The sequence below is a fragment of the Pagrus pagrus genome (assembly GCF_965226575.1).
Source record: "Pagrus pagrus genome assembly, chromosome: 9".
In the NCBI taxonomy this organism is placed as follows: Eukaryota; Metazoa; Chordata; class Actinopteri; order Spariformes; family Sparidae; genus Pagrus; species Pagrus pagrus.
Genome location: NC_140193.1, coordinates 22,422,386 through 22,441,425, shown reverse-complemented (window position 1 = coordinate 22,441,425; position 19,040 = coordinate 22,422,386). Strand labels below are relative to the sequence as shown.

The 19,040-nt window shown below is 40.1% G+C and overlaps 1 protein-coding gene across 4 annotated transcripts; it reads left to right on the top strand.

Moving 5' to 3' along the window:
- The first annotated feature begins 167 nt into the window (after nucleotides 1-167).
- LOC311262046 (uncharacterized protein) lies at nucleotides 168-16,172 on the top strand. 4 transcript variants are annotated; one of them, XM_084361172.1, is made up of 23 exons: nucleotides 168-336; nucleotides 971-1,059; nucleotides 1,454-1,519; nucleotides 1,630-1,745; nucleotides 4,715-4,966; nucleotides 7,050-7,168; nucleotides 7,554-7,672; nucleotides 8,439-8,769; nucleotides 9,246-9,403; nucleotides 9,732-9,869; nucleotides 9,956-9,989; nucleotides 10,640-10,867; nucleotides 11,131-11,618; nucleotides 12,526-12,653; nucleotides 13,006-13,122; nucleotides 13,237-13,353; nucleotides 13,512-13,607; nucleotides 13,697-13,917; nucleotides 14,068-14,114; nucleotides 14,220-14,263; nucleotides 15,123-15,191; nucleotides 15,275-15,425; nucleotides 15,532-16,172. In XM_084361172.1, the coding sequence occupies exons 2-23, from the start codon at nucleotides 1,003-1,005 to the stop codon at nucleotides 15,667-15,669; spliced, it is 3,234 nt and encodes a 1,077-aa protein (XP_084217298.1). In that variant the 5' UTR covers nucleotides 168-336; nucleotides 971-1,002; the 3' UTR covers nucleotides 15,670-16,172. The 4 variants fall into 4 exon arrangements, with proteins under 4 accessions (XP_084217298.1, XP_084217299.1, XP_084217297.1 ...); XM_084361173.1 differs by having other exon boundaries at nucleotides 8,436-8,769; nucleotides 12,529-12,653; XM_084361171.1 differs by having other exon boundaries at nucleotides 8,436-8,769.
- Nucleotides 16,173-19,040: the final 2,868 nt, after the last annotated feature.

The following is a 19,040-nucleotide window of genomic DNA, read 5'->3' as shown; positions in this document are numbered from 1 at the left end:
TGTGAATTATAAATCTATTTCTGTCATCTTCCTATCCACTGTAATAATGAGAATTCACATTACACACCCCATCCCTCAGCCCCATGCTGCTGCCCGGTGGGAACTAACTGTAACCTCTTGTGCTCCTCGCTCTTTTTTCGTGATGCACTTCCGGTGTGCACCGGATGTTGGTTATGATATTGAAGCGCCTGGTAAATAAAGCTAGCAACAGTGTAAAACTCAGCAGAATGTGCACCTGTTGTGTTTGCAAGGTGCTGGTGGACACGCCTGTGTGAAAATAGGTGTCTACATTCTCCATATATTCTCTGTTAACATCAAGTGAAGCGCTGGCCTAAGGTAAGCTTTAACTTCCCTACGTTTAGCTAGCTCCTTGCACAAAGTAGCATTGACGCTATCGATAGCTTGATAAGGGTTTTTTTCCTCTTTCGGTTTTGGCCCGTTACTTGGACAAAAATCAGCTTTTAAAGCAGCCGCGTAGTTGTTGCGGGTGTGTGCTTGAAAAAGACTATAATACGGGGGGTCTGTTTTTATAGGTAGTGTTACACGTGCTATCTGTGCAACATAAACACCAGCTTCAAAAGGGGCATTCAGTGATTTAACGCTGTCTCTCAATCACGAATCTTCCCATGTGTTAAGGAATTAAATAGACAGCAGTCTGGTTGCCATCCTGCTTTGTTTACCCTCAGGTTTCCATCTCTTCAAGAGTGCAGATCATTTGTGTTAGGGATTTGTCACTGTTGTTGTAGTACAGCTTGTAATTTTTGTTGGTCATGACATTGTTGGCATTTTATTCACATTTTGTCTTCCTTCAGATCACTGTCAGCTTGTAAATCCAAACTTGTATGACATTTTCAAACCTTGGTTATTGCTTGGAGAATGGATCGTTTGTTTATGACAACCTTGTCATACAGGATTTACTTGATTTGACAGAGACAGACTGTTTATAATTTCCTGTATGTGTTTCTTGCAGTGTTCTTGCTGTGCCTTACTAGATCGTGGACCATGATGGAGCGAAAAAAAGCCTTAACTATCCCATTTACTGTAGACAATGATACGTTGGTATGTATGACACATGTTTTTGAAATACCCAGTTTTCATGACATACTTGTTTGCCTGTGTGCTTCTGGTGAGCAGTTGCTTAGTTGCTTCTCATCCTGGCAGGATACTGTAGTGACGCTTACTTTTGCTGCCATCATAAATTGTGCTGATGACCTGCTGATAAGAAGCTCAATGTGGCTCTCATGGTTCAAATTGTATCACTGTTTTGCTAGTCACAAATCAGATAATTTTGCAGATCAGCAAAAATACAAAATGGAGACAAATATAACTTTGAAAAAGAAAAACATTTCCCTGATGCACCGCACTCCAGTCACTTGATTTGCTTATTTGCGCTTGGTATGCTTGCATGTCACTCATTTTCATGCATGGTAACTAACCAGCCTGTGAATTTTAGATGGAAAGCCCACTCAGAATCCCCATGACATGTCTTTCATCACAGTGTGAGAAGTTTGAGAGACAGGTACAACCATATCTTTGCTCTCTGTCTGACCACTAATACAGATGTTATGCTGGTAACATGGCTACTCTGGACTAATCTTGAGACTCACATAGTTTTCCTCCCTTAAACAGGTTTCCTGGAAGGAATTGGCAGGTCGCAAACGAAGACATTGTGATTCACCGCGTAAAAATGGATCCATGCTGTCTGATCACAAGCATGTAGCGAATGTCACATTGGAGATGGCCAGGTAAGAATGCGAAAACAAGCGACTTTTGACAGATGGACTTCTGACTTCTGACTGAAATACCTGGTCATTGTTCTGCTGTCTACACTAAACTGGGCTATGAATTCTATCAGTTATTTTTCCAAGCTTGCTTCCTGCTTTGCTGAAGTGCAGATGCTTCTCTCGCTAGCTCTTATTTTGGCCACTTTTCCTGCTTTTTCTTTCCTCTCTCAACCTTCATCACGTTTAAGGAGGTTCCTATAGCAACTAAATAATTGGGAGGATAACTTTGTGGCAACTCTGGGATTATCTACTTGTAACTGCACTCTGCTACCCAACACTACCACTGACAGAATTGTACCATGGACTGTACTATGCTTCTCTTCGCTTCTCAAGGATATTTTCACTGGAGAAGTCTTCTGAACCCACGACACTCTGCCATTGTCTTCTGAAGGTGGATTAGTTCAACTTGACGCCATAACTTTCCCAAGACTCACTGAAACAAAACCAGTGAAGTCACATGCTGTGAATGGGATTTCTACCTGCTGGGATAATGGGATAATCTGGCTGCCAAACCTAAAGATATGTGCAAGACTACACCCCCACAGAGGGTGAATGTATTGATTTAGTTCAGCCAGCTGCGATCCCGGACATCTGGCTGAAAGCCAAAAATGGGCTTAAACAGAGAACAGTTACTCCCGACAACTGGGGAACAGACATAAATTACCTGCACAAGACAAGTGGAGGTGACTGCTGATACAGCAGGTTTGGACATGGATTATTATGAAGAGTGCCACCTGACAGAAAAAGGCATGTAGAGTAAAAGGGAAAAAAACGCCTAAAAAGATGACTCAACCTTTAATGCTGGTTGTGGGAGACACTGCTATCAGAAACATTAGTGGATAATTAAAAGACACTGTTTCCCACCTGCTATTGCCTCTGACATGAAAAAGGAAAACACCCCAAAATTAATCAAATTATTCTTCCTGTGGGGGCCCATGATGCTTGCAGAGACCACTGCCAACGGCGAGCAGAGGGCTCGATGGCCTCAGCAGACTCTTAGGAATCACCACAAGGCTCAGCAAAACCTGCGGTCTGAAAAAGGATCAAGTACATTTATAACTTCAGTCTTCTCTGGGTAGATGGCCTCCACCAAAAGCACATCTGGAGTTTGAAGCACCAACGGATCAGACCTAAGACGTTGCACCCTGACACACAGCAGCCTTGATGCCACAAAGACTAACACATCAGTCTCAATGTCAGTGTGGTGACAGCCAGCTCGAGGATCACTCTTCAGTCTCCTCACTCCCTCTCCAAAAAGGGGAACAGCTCTCTCCTGCCTGTGCTGCTGAGTTTTATAAGGCCAGATAGGTCATCAAAAGTTTTCCTGTTTGGGACAGGTCAACTTACTAAACGTAGAGACGCAGCACTCACTGTTTATCAACCGCATATCTCCAACAGACTTGCAGAAAACTTGAGATTGGCTCCAGCTCTCCTTTCTTTCAAATCCTTCTGCCAGGTTTTATAAAGTTAAACTTGGGACTATTTATTCCTATTTTATCCTACTGTTTGATTTGTCTTCTTGTACTTTATTTTTAATTTAATTTAATTTAATTAATATTTAAAAAAAAAATTATTTGTGTTTGGCTTTTTTTATTTATTGTCACTAACAAAATCTTCCTAATGCCTTTTGCCTTTTGGTCCTATGCAAAGCACTTGGACTGGTCTTGTTGTTGAAAGGTGCTATACAAATGAACTTGCTCATTGCAGTTTCATAAAGTTACACCAGATGGGGTACTCAACCTAAGTATTCAGTGTCAGAGTCTTTTAGAGGGGATTTACAGCAGTGTCTTTCAGTGCCATAAACAATACTAATAATTTTTGAAACAGTTGGACATTTCGAGTAGGAATATAGGCTGCACTTTTTGGAGTTAAATGTAATAAATTAACTCTAAGTGTGTATATATAGGTCAAATGTGATGACTGCGTGCATGTATGTACTGTATGATAAATGTACTTATGCTCTTTTATGTTGTTTTGATTGGATAATTTAAATAGGTGAGAGCTAACTTTACGTAAGAAGTCAACTGCTGTCCCAATTTATAAACTGAGTTTTAAAAGTTTTTAATCTTTTTAAAAAAATGTAAACCGAGGTTTAAAAATTGTGTTATTTATCTCATGAATATTTGCACTGCAGTTCGCCCTTTCTTAAACTGGTGCTGTACTTTTTACTTTCAACATTTTTTGTCATGATTTTTTTATAGTCTTTAGTGTAATTAAATGAACTGTCTAACTGTATTAGAGCAATAAGGATTGTTCAAAACAATATTAAAAATACTTCAACAAGAAATAAAACATCTTTTCATATTTATGTTATATACATTTTACGTGTCATCGCTGTATGTTTGAGATGTAGCACTCTGTTTCCACTGATAAAACAGAAACTGCTGACCCAGTCAGTTGCATGACTCATCAATCCTCCATATTTCATAAAAGGTGCTGCAGTTATAAAGCAGTTGTGGCCTTTTAGTATGAGACAATATGGCATTTCTATTGTACCACTATCACACCAAGCGTGTGTCAAAGTGCATCATCCTCCCAAGTTTTGTCTCAATCTGGCTTGTGGTACCTCGAGACTGTTTATACCAAACTGCAGATATAAAACCACCATTACTGAATTTTCCAGATTGTCTGAAATGTCTGTCTGTTTGTGTGAACAGTGTTAATCTTGCAAAGTGTGCCAACTTTTACTGTAAGTAAACATTACTTATGAGCACCATGACTCGAGGCCCATCTTATCACCACTGCACACATGGCTTATCTACACCAGTTGACTTGCCTACCCCTCCCTCTCGATTAGCTGGCATACATAAAGCCGGACCTGCAGTGGTAGATGAGCTATACATTAGAGATCCTTGAGGGGGAACAATGTTGCAGAGAAGACGCTGCTCTAGGAAGATCCTGAATAATTACTCCTCTTTTTTATCCTGCAGGAGGAAGCCCTGTCTGATCCTGACAGATATCCTAAAGACAGAACAGGGCAGGGCTCATCTGGAAAGGATAAGACAGAGGTGTAGCGTGGCAAATGGAGGACGAGTGTCAAGCACAAGGAGGGAGAGTGGTTGGTGCAAAGAGGAACCCCTGATCACCAGAGAGACGAGGTCAGGTCAGAGGGTGGCCAAGAACGATAAAAATAGGAGCGTGACACCGAAATGCAACCAGAAGACTGCCTCCTCTCCTCAAAGGTAGGAAGTCACGGTTAAAGGAAAAGTTTGATATGTTATAAAAATAAGCTAAAATGAGCATAGCCTTATGTCTGGAAACAGATGGGAAACGGCTATCCTGGCCCTGTCCATAGTCTAAATGTAACAGAATCTGCCTACCAGCCCCTCTGAAGCTCATTAGTCAACCCATCGTGTTTGTTTAATTGAAACCCAAGTGTATAAACAATAAGTTGCAGTTTTATAGTTGTAATGTTCTGGACTATTTCTTGGCTGGGAGCAATTTCTTCAAGGAACCTATAAAAGAGTAACCTATAAAAGAAGGAAGGGACACTATGTCATCATTCCAACATTCTTGGTGCCAGATGTTAGTGCCAACTCTGTTGTAGTCTATGGGCGATGCATGGATAAGCAGACCACAACCAAACAAATCTATGTTGTATGACCTTTGATGAAGAAATGCCTCCACAAAATGAAAGGACACACTTCAGAGAATAGGCTAATGACTGGTTTTTCCAAACGGTGCATTAGTGTGTTTGCTGTTGGTCTGCACATAGTATCCAAAAATGTTACTTTACAAGGTTCAAGGCGAGTCAAATTCAAATGCTCACCGTGGGAATTAGAAAAAAATGCAAATGAAGCGTCTCTTGAAAATGTTCCAAAACCGGTATTCTCCATTCTGTCTCTCGTCCTTATATTTCGATCGGAGGTTGCTTTATCATGCTTGACAGGGTTAATAAAGCTAATGTAATGGGAATATCTCATATTCAAAACGAATGTTTACAAACCTCTGATTAGTATTGTGCTATAGACAAACATTTAGCTATAAAACAACAAAGGTATACAATATCAGAAACTTGTAGAAAAACTTTTAACAACAAAGTTGTTCATCTAAAGATAAAGCATCGTAATTATGAATGGAGCCGTCTCTGTCATGATCAAATCAACACGTGGCCAATATCTAAAGCCTGCACATCATCAAAAAACTGTAGATTATATTACCTACAGTAGCTAACAGGCTCAGAATGAGTTAAGTTAGGGTATTAACACAGTTTATCTAACTTACTAACTTTAGTAGGTCGCTAACCTCAATCAGAAGCTCCAGTCCATTATACATCTGACATAAGATGAACATAACTTTGATGCAAATAAATCAATAAATTAACATACAAATCAAACAAAACGCACCTTGAAAACACATGAAACATTAGCTACATAACAACACACCAAAATACAGGATTCTCCATCAACCAGACTGATAACCTGTGAAATTGAGAGGGAAGAGATGAAGGAGTGGTCGGCCAATTCACCACTACGATAAGAGCACAGAGAGCGGACAAGTCACCAGTGACACACATCAAATCATATTTTGATAATGGTCTCAATGATATTTTTGTTTTGAATTTTAATTACTCTGAAGTGATTTTTAATGATTATAGTGCGCAAGAAATTTTACATCATCTGTTTTTGTAATGGAGTTTTCCTCTGTGTAGATTGGCTTCCATTTCCACCTGTGGCTTCTGCACAGCACTGATTTATTCGTGGGGGCTTCCAACATATCTGCAGTAGTAGTAGAAATAATAATGATAATAATTCCAAAGATAGTTGCAGAAGAGAAAGGGAGACTCGCGCCATTTGTTCTCAAAAGTGCGTTTTCTGTGCAAAACACATGAAGCTATACTGAAAAAAAAAAAATAGACCAAACTTCAGGATAATGTGGTGGTTTCTCACATAGACCTGTGAATAATGAGCAAGAAACAGCAACAAACACAGCAGGAGGTATTGTTTATAACAGTATTTTTTTTATTATTTGTTTTTGATTAGTTTGAGGAGAAAATGACCTTTTAATGGAGTTTGGCTCGGCTGGCTGCATCCTTGGCTCTGTTTATTTTCCAGCCTGAAAACTTGTGATGATTTTTTTTATGGAATAATCCAACACAGGAAGATTTAATAAGCTAAGATTGTAGTTCAAATATGTACTTCAACATTTGATTTTTATGTGTTTAGTCTTTAAAATGGTGTGATTAGGTACAATTTTAATATAAAGTATATAAGAATAATGTCTACAGCATTATTAGAACACATTGTTATTTTCTCATGTCTTCAGATCACGGCTCCGGCGAAGGTTACAAAATTCTGATGACGAAGTGGACAAAGAAGAAAAAGACATCGAGGAGGTGGTAATCTGCAAGGACAGCGGAGAGGACTACAAACTGGAAGTTGTTGGTGTGTAGACGTGAAGGAATTCAGACACATGATTTTCTGTGGTGATCATGTGTCTCTCCATCTCCACTGGTTTGAACTGGGTCATTCTGATGTTGGTTCTGGTTAAAGCTTTGACTCAGTTGCTTATATTAGGCCTTGTAAAGCTCACATTTTCCCCTGACCTCTCAGATGTCATTTGATTTAGTGGTTCTTCCAATGGGAAACGTTCATTGTTAAGCCTAGCCTTATTTCTGGAGTAAATAAACAGATGCTACACTTAATAGTTCTGTAAAATAACAGCTTTTCCATTGCAAACATATATCAGTTAGTGTAAGTAGTATCATAGTCAGATCGGTCTGTATGTGTTTATATGATAGGCTGACCAGTGTTTTTCTGCCTCATACAGATTGTGGGTTGTCAGTGAGCTGGGATCCTGCAGGGGATTCAGGAGGATGTGATGAGTTTTCTCCAGCTCGCATCAAGGACAGATGGACCGATTCAGAAAAAGAATTACAACACAGTTTGGTGAGTACCATACAGGGTCACAGAGGAAGGTTAAAAACTCACTGTCTCACCAAGGACTTCAACTTTGTTCAATCATAAAATAAAAGCCCAGACGTGCATGTTATGTAAATAAGCTTGTAACTTTTCTTGGCAGCCTTCATGTTTTGAATAAGGCCTTGAGTCACTTTTCCATAAAAGTTATGATGGTAATCTTAGTAGTTATTACTAAGAAACATTTCCATAACACAAGTCTGAAATTAATGTTGCATGCAAAGCAGACTTTATTTCTATTCTGACTGTAACTTTCCAAGTTGTAGATGAATCAATTTATGGTAAAGTGAGTATAGTGTAGTTTGTTTACATCCTAACATTAGCTTTTTATATATTTATATTTTTTTTATGCGATTGCCTTCAGGCTTCAAAAATCATAAAGAGGGGGTTCAATAGTGAAGATTATCTTGCATCACTACTTTCCAAACCAGCAGTGACACCGCTCCCTCTCGCATCAAGTAGCAAATATTATGTGAGCATTGCGGCTCTTAGCATATTGGTCGGTCACATTTGAACAAAGTATCACAGAACCTTTATTTGATAGAGAAATATGTATTGAAGCATAAAATCCACCACTTTTACAAATGAATGAAGCCATCAATGTTATGCATCCCAATTATGTTTGTTTTCTAAAGACATTTCTCTTTGAACAAGGGAAATTGCTCTATTCTGAGCTGTAGTGGTCTGATGAACCAACACCAACATTGAGGTGATCTATTCTGTGCTGTTTCAGCAGAAGAGGAAAAGAAAGGATACAGAGTCCCAGTGCAACGGAACAGGTAGCCCAAAATGCCACCGTGAGAGTGTGCTTCGCCTCACTGGAGAAGACCGAAGAGATGGAGGACCAGACCCTCCAGATATTTGTCCGGAAGAAGGTGGAGAAAACGGAGACTTGGAGAGCCTCGACCGTAGCATTGTACAATTCACTGTGGGAGCAGAGAATCCAACAGAGGGTCTGCTCCCGATTATCAGTGCTAATATGCAGGCTGGAGAATTTATTGTTACCCCCATACAGAGTCCATCATCGGGCCAGGACAACGCAACCAAAACCGCCCCATCTGAACCCAGTGAGTTCACCAACACAGGATGAGTGGTGTATCCTAGCTTCGTTCTTCTGCTAAAACTTTCGTTTACTTGTATATGTGGAGACAGGAAACAGTTGCTCAGGCAGCTTAATGCTACATTGTAGGTTGTGTGTTTGAGCCGTATATCAGTACATAAACAAACCCCCAAAAAAACATCAAATTCGGAAGCTAAGCACTTAGTTTATTCGACTGTTTCTCAGACTTTATAATTTATTGTATTATTTAGTGTTGCACCTTTTTGTTTTTGGTGCATGTGGTGTTATCCCATGATGCAACCTTTCCAGGATTACTACTATCCTTCCTCTCCCACAAAGCCCTTTACACCTCCTACGCGCAGTGTCAATTAAGGACATGTATGTGCTTGAGAGAGTACTAGTCTTTGAAGGCAGTGAAAACATTGCATAACTCTGTGGTAAATTCACACGGGGCCTGATGTGTTCTCCATGCTCGTATTTCAGTTATCCTGTCCAGTGACGATGAGGAGAGCTGTGACGTTCCTCCACACTGCAGCCCAGCGGTCCACACACTGGTCACTGTGGAAGACGCAATACAGGGACAGTCCCCAGAGGGGGCTGCGGCCGAACATCAAGAAGCTTCTGACATGGAGAACATGCAGGTTGGCAGAGTGTCTCCCTGACCCTGACTGACGTAGATGCTTTTATTGTACAAAAAAGCAGCAGCATGCATTGCAGTCTAGAATGACTATGATGTCATTCTTGGTGCTGCCACTAGATGGTGTCAAAGTAACACATTTTAACACTTTCAATACTGCCTTAATGGATTTAAAATATTGAGATTTGTAAAAAAATTACATTATTGCTGTTGTAGGGAGTTATTGTACTGTTACTGTGTATTACTGTTATGTGTACCTGTATTATTAGGCTGGCCTACCACTTTGTTTGTACCGTTTTCTCTAATTTCATGTGCATGTTTGTGTTTTGCAGCTTCTGCGTGTAGTTTTACCAGATCTTCCTCCAATGAAAGTGTCTCTCATCCCCACTGTCGACTACCCCTGCATGCAGGTGGGCTTCTCCATCTTGCACTGTGGAGGCTATCAAGGGAAATCGAATGGAGACCTCATGGTAACCTGTATAACCTATAAATACATAGATTTTGCTGATGGAATTATATTCAGAAAGTTGAATACACTTTTACTCTTCTTTTACAGATAGCAGATGAAAAAATCATCATCCCACTGACGGGTAATACTCCTAATATTTATTTTTTTTCTTTACTTTTACTTTTAGCTGTCTAAATTCAGACACAAGAGGAAACCATCTCATCTTGTTTGGTCATGTTGTCTGCACGGCATCCACTCAAAGCTTAGCAGTCTATTTCAGTGTTTGTGTTTGTGTGTGTCTGGATTAGACCCTCAAGGCTCTAGTGCACTTTGACCTCTGAGCCTGTGAAATCTCCCCTTCAGGGAACTAAGGTGGCTACTCTTTGAGCTTTGATCTTGGCCATGTGTGTGTAAGAAATATGTGTCTTTAACAGCGTAGGTTGCATATTAGTTCTGTAAAATGTTTTGGAGAAACATTCTTGTTTAGATATATTTTCTGGCAAGTTCTATTTTTGTTTCTGAAATCAAATCATTACCAAATAACCTTGAATGAAAGAATTACTTCTGCCTAATTCACAGGATGTATCCAGTCAAGCTCTGATACAAACTCTTTAACACAGCTCAATACTCAAACAATGAATGGACAGATGCACAGCTATAAGCTCATCCATAATTCACGGTGCTGACCAGAAAACGTAGAAATATTTTGAGTGTTGTAAAGATAAAGAACCTACAGTGTTCCTCATCTGACACCAACACTGCTAAGCTAACCTGACCACCTCTTGTCCCCAGACTCCAGTGATGAGGTGGAGGTGATGTTAACCTTTGAGCGTAAAGAGCTGCGGAGGTACAGCGTTTGGGAGCAGCAGGAACTGGAGGCCCAGGAGCTTCACTTTAGGAGCACCGAGGAGCTTTCCCCTCCTGCTTTCCTTCTGCTTTGTGTGTCAGAAACTGCTGGAGCTGCAGTACAGCAGGACCTCCTCAAGCTCTGTGTTGATCAAGAGGGAACCACGGACACTGGTGAGAAGGCTCACAATGTAGATACAAATTGAGGGTGCAAAAGTATTTATGTAAAATGCATTATGTTTATAAGAGAAGACGTTAAGTGTGAAAACGTTACTTACATTCTGATCACAGTCAAGTCAAAGCAGACAGAAGTGTCTGACTTTGACAGATGCAGACTAGATTTCCACTAAACTGTTGGCGGTTTTAACATTTTCAGATGCTACATGTTTCTCCTTCATAATTTCAATATAATGTTATGATTTTTTTTTCTTTCATAGGAAAGGTGAGCCCCTTCATCCTGCTAGCTCTGAGACATCCTCTGGAGGGAATGGAGGGGGCTTTATTCCGCTCCCTCCTGGATATCGACTGCCTCAACAGTTTTGCCGAAAAATCCATCGCTCCTCATAATGCTGACATAATGAGTGATTTGGAAGACTTCAACACTCCTGTTCTTTCTCTGGATGATAGCATAGACCTGGTTAGAAGAACTGGACTGGACCCTCACCTGCTGTCTCTGCTCGGCCTGGAGAGCACTGACGCTGGACTTGACACAGACCAGGACGGTCCATATTCTGATAGAGACACAGATCCCATACCACTCATCCCACTGGAGGTAGATTCACAGACAGAAACAATACTGGAGCTGGAGACAGCAATAGAACCAGACACGGAGACAGCGACAGAACCAGAACCAGAACCAGACACAGAGACACAACTTGAACCAGAGGAGGAGCAGAAAGAACAGGAACTTGAGCTTCCCTCTGAGGTGAGTGTTTTTTTTTTTTCATCAAGCAGGGGTCCCACAGGTCCTTGAAAGTTTTTGAAAAAGGTATAAACACACACGGCTCATTGAAAGTGCTTAAATTCAAATATTTTGTGCAATTTGTGATTTTTTTGTTGTTTGTTGTTTTTTTACTTAATGTTAGTATTAAAGCTACATTCTGGTGTCTGCATGTGTCTCTTGCAGTTAATCTTCACCACTGTATCACAGCTCATTCAAGCCTGTCTTTCTGTTTAAATGTTGTCTGTTTGCTTCTGTATTGCCTGCTAGTTCTCTCTAGAAAAATCTCTGTGTTGTAACAGTAACCTTGATCCATGTCTGAAATTATGCCGTGTTGGTCTCGAATTTGAGGTAATTGGTCCTGGAAAGTCTTTGGAAAGTCCTTGAATTTGATATTTAAGAAGGTGTAGCAACACTGATTAGACAATGTCGTGACCAGGAAAATTAGAAACGATTTTCTTTGCCTTTTTTGAATAATTTGGTCCCGAGTAAGTAAAATTGTTCACAAAATCAAAAGCAGAAATCATAGGAACGTCTAAAAAAGAAAAAAAAAAATTAAAGGGGGAAGCAGAAATGTTTTCTTCTTTCACTTCTTGTTAATCAATAAATGTTTCACCTCATAGATGCCCTGACCAGGGTTGCAATAGTATCAGATCGTCACAGTACGATAAGCATTCACCATACACCACAATAATTTCATACTGTGTGTATAAGCAAAACTAAATGGTATGATAACCGTCAATTTTCACACTGCACTATAACTTGAAACCAGTATTTTGCTGCAACCCTAGTCCTGACCCCTGGTTGGGAACCACTCATCTCTGTGATTTGCCAAAGGTAAATTATTAAAATGTAAATTTTGCTTTTCTGCTTCTATGTTATAAATTTATAGAAGAAAAAGGAGGAGCCCGCTCCTGTGTACACTCTGTGCCATCGTAGAACCAAAGGATCCTACTCGGTGTCCCTCTGTAAACCGGACACCCGCTGGACTAAATACAAACATCAGGGCTTGGCTCACAGGTAAGAAACCTGCAGCATCCCATATGCAGCTTCTCGTGCAAGATTGCTGCAGTTTAATAATATGAATAAAATTATAAGAAAGATTAGGGCTGCAACGATCCAAGGTCTTCTCTCAGGGTTCTAACACCTCAACTCAAGTTATATACTGATACTGAAAACTATGTCTTCTCCCAACTGTCACTGAATGTAACTGGTAGACTAGATGAAACACTGAAATCTATACTGGCTGTAATTAATTGACTGTATTGAAGATGGAGCTAGCACCAGATCTGTTTAAAATTGTTACTATTACAGTCTACCTACACCTGCAGAAGATCAGATTAAAATGGCTCTTTCTTCCACCTCTGCTCAGGTTGATCCAGTTTCCTCCTCCACCATTGAAAGGAGGAATAACAGTTACTATGGAGGACCTGCAGTGCCTTGACAGTGGGCAGTTCCTCAATGATGTTATCATTGATTTTTACCTCAAGTGAGTAACACATTTTCAAACAAAAGGCTTCAAATTAACTTTGGCTCCTCACAAGTTGGTCGATGAGATCCACTTTTGAATCGACTGTGTCCATGTGTTTTTTTTTTTAACTAGATACCTCCTCCATAAGGCCTCTGATGCTGTCACAGAGCGCTCCCACATCTTCAGCAGTTTCTTCTACAAGCAGCTGACAAGGAGGGACAATGCCAGTGAAGGCATCACCAAGGACGCGTAAGTGGGGCCAGCAGGAGATGAATGAAAACAATTTTTTTCTATTTGACTTGTCAGAGTTTGGTATGGATTGCTTCCAGGAAGTGATGATTGTGTTTGGTCGCGTGAAACACTATAAAAAAAAATGTGTCTCAGGTTCTATTTTTGTGTGCACTCAGCTGTCAGAGGCAGAGGCGGCACCAACGAGTGAAGACGTGGACACGCCACGTTGACATCTTTAAAAAGGACTTCCTGTTTGTGCCTGTCAATCAAGAGTGAGTTAAATACATGAAGAGGTTGTATTGTACAGAATGTTTTTGATGTGTTACATTATTTATATCAAATTTCTCTGTTGTCTGTTTAGGGCTCATTGGTATTTAGTTGTCATTTGCTTTCCTGGACTTGATGAGCCAACATCTGAGGCCTGGGATGGTCCAAACTCACAGACAGGAGGGAGCCAAAGTGGGCCAGACGAGTTCCAGGATCAAGAGGCGGCTCAAGGATCCAAAAGCCCAACTGATACCCCCGAGACGCCACCTACACCACCTACATTAAACCACACTGACAGCCTAGACACTGAGACAGGTATGTTTGAGTAAATGATAGATGTTGTCGTTGTCATTATTTAACTTTTCATTGCAATTAAAAGCTATTTCTGGTACATATTTTAAGCACTTGATTTACTCACGTTGCGATTGCAAAGCTGTGAGTAATGGTTGTTGTCATGTGCTTTAGAAAACGCTCCAGAAGAATCCACCAAAGATCCAAAACCTGGTCCAGTGGTAAGAATGAATTCTGTGCTGTGCTCACACGGTGTATATCAAACAGACGAAATGTTGGACAGCTTTGTCTTTATTTGTTCTCTTCTTTGTTCTTTGCTTTTGTAGAGCTGCACAGAGCAAACCTGCCAAAAGAAAAGTGTTTGTAAGAGGTGAGTGTGCCATTACACTGAGTTAAACTATTCACCTGCAACAGTGACTGCGTGATATGAGAACCGGTGCAGTTTTTTACATGAAGCCCGAGCAGTGCCCAATTTGAACTCGGACATTTTGATCATTCTTCTTGATTCTTTATGTTTTATGCAGACTATATTGAATTATTTGTTTTGCTGCAGTGCAGTGTATCTACAGAGCACTCTGATGTGAAAATGTAACAAGCCTACAGTTCTTCACACCTTCTTACATAACATTAACACAATCTCCACTTATTTAGCATACTTATATACTTGCATGTCATGGCTCTTGGGTTGAATGTAAAAGTAAACCCCTTGAAGGCAAAATGGGCACCCTTTATATTTGTACCCTGTGAAATATAAATTATATTTAAGTAGTTTGTTTTACACAAACAATGATTCAGTACACTCAAAAGGTACTTTCCGATCTAGTGTCTTGTACACAGATAGTGTATTTAGGTCATCAGTGCCTAAATGAGCCTGTCGTAAAGTTCGATTTGACCCCTCCCCCTTGCAGATAAATCGCAGTTTATCTAGTTTTTTTCTGTATTGTTCTGTAGAGTAAAACTTTTGCACAACAGTGGATCAACAGGTGCGTAGGAGAAGACCAAGGGCCGACAAAATCAGGACAAAAACTCCACACTGTTCGCTGTTCACAAACTTTATTTTATGTGTGGGAAACTGCAACTGCTGTTTTACAGATAAAATGCTAAGTGTAGGCTCAGCCATATAGCTGAAGAAGACTATTGTGGTCAATATTTTGAAAGACACTCAGGAAAAATGTTTGCCTGATGTGGATTTAAACGTTGAATGACAGATGTGCCTCTCCTCTCTGTAGGCCGTGTATTCTTATCATGGATTCCCTCAAACGTTCCCTTCATGAGCGAGTCTTCAAACTCTTACGAGAGTAAGTGTGACGCTTTTAATCCATCTCAAGCTGCATGTGTGTGTTTGTTAATGTATGTAAGATAATGTGTATTTGTCCCTCAGCTACTTGGAGTCAGAATGGGAGGTCCGTCGCGGTTCAACAAGGGAGTTTGGTCCTGAACAGATGCAAAGCTCACACTGCCAAGTTCCCCTGCAGGACAACAGCAGCGACTGTGGCCTCTACCTGCTGCAGTATGTTGAGAGTTTTCTGAAGGTAAAGAACTTGTCAGCATCTCTTTTTCTGTCTCACATAGTCTGAAATGTTTTTTAAAAAATGCCACTGGAACAGCAGCAACAATGAATTCTGCTTCTGCTCTCAGGACCCTGTGGTGCACTTTGACCTCCCTCTACATCTAGAACGTTGGTTTCCACGGCAGCAGGTGCGGAGGAAACGAGACGAAATCAGAGATCTGGTTCTGAACCTTTACAGATGTCAAAACCTGGATGGTAACAGATAGATGCGTGAAGCAGCTCTGCTGTTCAGCGCATCACATTCCTGTAGCCATTATATATCACTGCTCATACTGAGCGACGGACACTTCAGTGTGAACTGAAAATAGTTACTTTGAATTACATGCCGTTATTATTTTTGCATTAACATAACATGGACACCTTTGACTATCTGTGGATCATGTGAGTGAACATGAAGGCATCAGTTAATTTAAAAGGTTATAAAGTAGATTGTATCTAGACATGGAAATGTTAGTACACCCCATGACTTTTTACTGATTGTTTTATGCTGCAAGATATTTTATATTTGTATTTAATTTCCTTTGTAGAAGTCAAACAAGAGATTGTTTTAAAGTATAATAATGGTAAAACAAACTAGTTTGTAAAGGCAAATTGTACACAGTTTTAGTTGGTTTTACTTGCTTTGCAGACATTTGTTAGACATTTCATGTCATGTAAGACTTAATATTTCAGTCATGGGTTGTCTAATAAAAACTGTACTGATGCTGCACACTGACTTCCAGGAAGAATATGAAATACACTGCAGTTTCCATTTTGAATTTCATTATAAAATGTCATGCCATTGAAGCCTCAGGAACTGGAATCCTAATGTTAAACAGCAGTTCCATTCATAACCTTGTTGGATAGAAACTCTTTCTGTCACTCAGTGCCTCACTCAGTTATTCTGTTAACCTCCCAGTGCCAGATAGGAGACATGACGGTGTCTGCAGACCACAAGAAACTAGGCTCACCCACTCACCTCTCTTAGGAACAAAGCTGAAGCTATCGTATGCTGCCAATTTATCTCTGACACTCTCTATCCATCATGGACTCTTAAATTATATTGGGACACAGCGTTTGTGTCTGATATCAACTTTCTCCTGCACAAATTGAATGAAGTAGACCAAACTGGAATGTGACTGCATATTGTAAATTTGCATACATTCTAAATCATTGTCCTGATACCGATGTGGCATTGAAGTATTTTTTGTTTCTTCGTCATTTCCATTTATTCATCCAGATTTGACACACTGACTTGCAGAAAGTTCAAGGGTGCACAGGCATGAATGACATGTCTAGAGTATACTGTCCACTGTCAAACCTACTTTAATAAGACCTAAGAGACATTGCAGTCCATCCCTGCTGTTGCCTAAGTTCTTCTCAACAGAGACCAGTCATGATAGTCTTATAGTTTTTCCCATTTTAATTCAGATGTTAATGTCTCCTTTAATACTTAACGATGCCCTAAATATTTTTTTTAGACAATGTGTTAGATGAATATACAGAAGCTGACCCAAAATATATTTGGTTTCAATTGTGTATTAAAGCTTGTAGAACAAATAACACTTGTTATTCTGTTGTGGTCTTCATTGTTGTTGTTTTTTTAACTTCCTTTATTGTCATCTGGAACCGGAAGGGTTGATTGTTCCATTAACAAAGCACCGAATGTCTGTATGAAGTATTATATGAAAAATGCCACCTGGACAATATTTTGGGTGTTGTCCTGACTCTTGACCTCTCGTCCTAAATGGTTTTCATAACAAGATGAGGATTAGAGGTCGGTGAGTAAAACACAGTCTGAATGTCTGTGTTGTAAATCAGATGACTTATTTCCTCTTTATGTATTAGAAGATTATTTTGACTCTTGTTTTGCAAAGCCCCTTTTTTCAATTCTCTTTATGACCAGGGGAGCCACCTTTCTTCTTCCTGAGCCAAAAGGCTTCATTTGAAAATGCCTGTGCAGCACATTACAATGCTGTCCAGTGTAATCTGTTCAGAGGGTTACATGGTCAGCTTAGGTGTATTTACCGTCTCAGTCTGTCAGATCCCCTCACAGTCTGACTGAGTAATCCCCCTCTCGTTTTGTATGGCAGTGTGCTGCAGCCATTAGCCATACACAACATCAACGCCCACTTTATTAGTTTATTACTTAATGTTTATGCATAGTTAACCTCAGTTTTTGTCATTGCACCAGTAGAAACAGGAATGATTCTCACTGCATCGGTGAAATGCCTCCTACAGGAACGGACACTTACTGTAAGTGAACTGTGAGTAAAACCACTGCCCTCTAGCCCTACTTGGCTCCCCTGCTGTCCATGATCTCAGGGTATAGGATCAAGCACTCATTGGAGCTTACGCGGTATAACATTGTTCAGCCAGGTATTTGGCCAGGTGCCTGCATCGTGAGGAGAGCCATAAGGCCAATCAACTTGATCACATCTGCCTTTGAAGTGTTAAAGAGATGGAAGAAAATGAGAATAGGTTGTTTTTTTTGTATAGATTATTATAGGGCTGAACAGTTAATCAATATATAAAAATAGCAATATGGCCAAGTGCGATATCTAAATCGCAATCTGTGAAAATAATTCCAAAATTATTTTCTTTGCACATCATTCAGCCCTGTTTATGACCAAAAACCTGCAAAACAGTATTTTGCAGCCTCAGTTTTACTGTGTATTTAGTGGTGTATAGCGTAGTATCACACTAAAATGTTGAACATACTAAACATTATCAGTATTGTCATTTTTAACGTTGGTGACAGGATATAAGACAATAGTTTGAGTAACAAAAGGTCCTTGTGAATGCTTCACCTTCCACCTGCATTGAGGATAATGAGTCCAGACGTAAAAATGAATGTACTGGCTGACTTAACTCTTAAGTTAGTTAGCCCTCATTACTCGCTCCTCTCCTCTCTTTTTCTTCTCCCGTACGTAATGCAGCTACTTAAAGATAAGAAAAGGAAGGTTTCCCTTTTAAAAACAGGATAAAGCCTATGGGAAGAGTTTGGGGGTCAAAGGTCGTCTTCAGACTAAGCCCAGACTCTCTCTGCTGTCAATATATACATACTGAGAGGATTTCAGTCGCTGCTCCTGAGCTCAACAACTTAGCTGCTGGACCACCCTGACGTATAATCACTTTGTTTATGTGTGGGATTATTTATTATTTGTGGGGAGTTTTTTTTCTAGATTATAAAAAGTTATCTGAAGTGTCAGGCCAGCATTTCCTTTTGTTATATGCTCATGTTCACTTTGGATTATATTTTTCCATTCATTATAATCTCCAGAGGCTGGATGTGTTTAGCGCTGTTTGCATGGTTGGGTGGCAGGGTGCTTCACTGTTGAAGAGACTGTCCTTCTTGCAAAAAACATTAAATTCCAGCTGAATTCCCCCACAAGAACCAGTAAACCGCCCCAGTATCTGTACATACTGATGCATCTCTCTGCTTGCTGTTGATTCTGTGGCCTTTGTTATCTCCTCTCTGTCCACGTTTCCTCAACACTAAGCGCCCTCCCTTCCCAGCGTTGCTCCAGTAACTTCTTGGCGAGCTCTTCTAAAAGGCTTAGAGTAAACAGGATTAGAGAGCATTAAAAAATCCCCC

What these genes read in the sequence shown, in the direction of transcription:
- LOC311262046 (XM_084361171.1), top strand. Translation starts at nt 1,003, where the DNA reads ATGATGGAGCGAAAAAAAGCCTTAACTATCCCATTTACTGTAGACAAT. An exon ending in CTACAAACTGGAAGTTGTTG is followed by an intron (nt 7,169 to 7,553) that starts GTGTGTAGACGT and finishes TGCCTCATACAG; the next exon opens with ATTGTGGGTTGTCAGTGAGC. An exon ending in CATCAGGGCTTGGCTCACAG is followed by an intron (nt 12,654 to 13,005) that starts GTAAGAAACCTG and finishes ACCTCTGCTCAG; the next exon opens with GTTGATCCAGTTTCCTCCTC.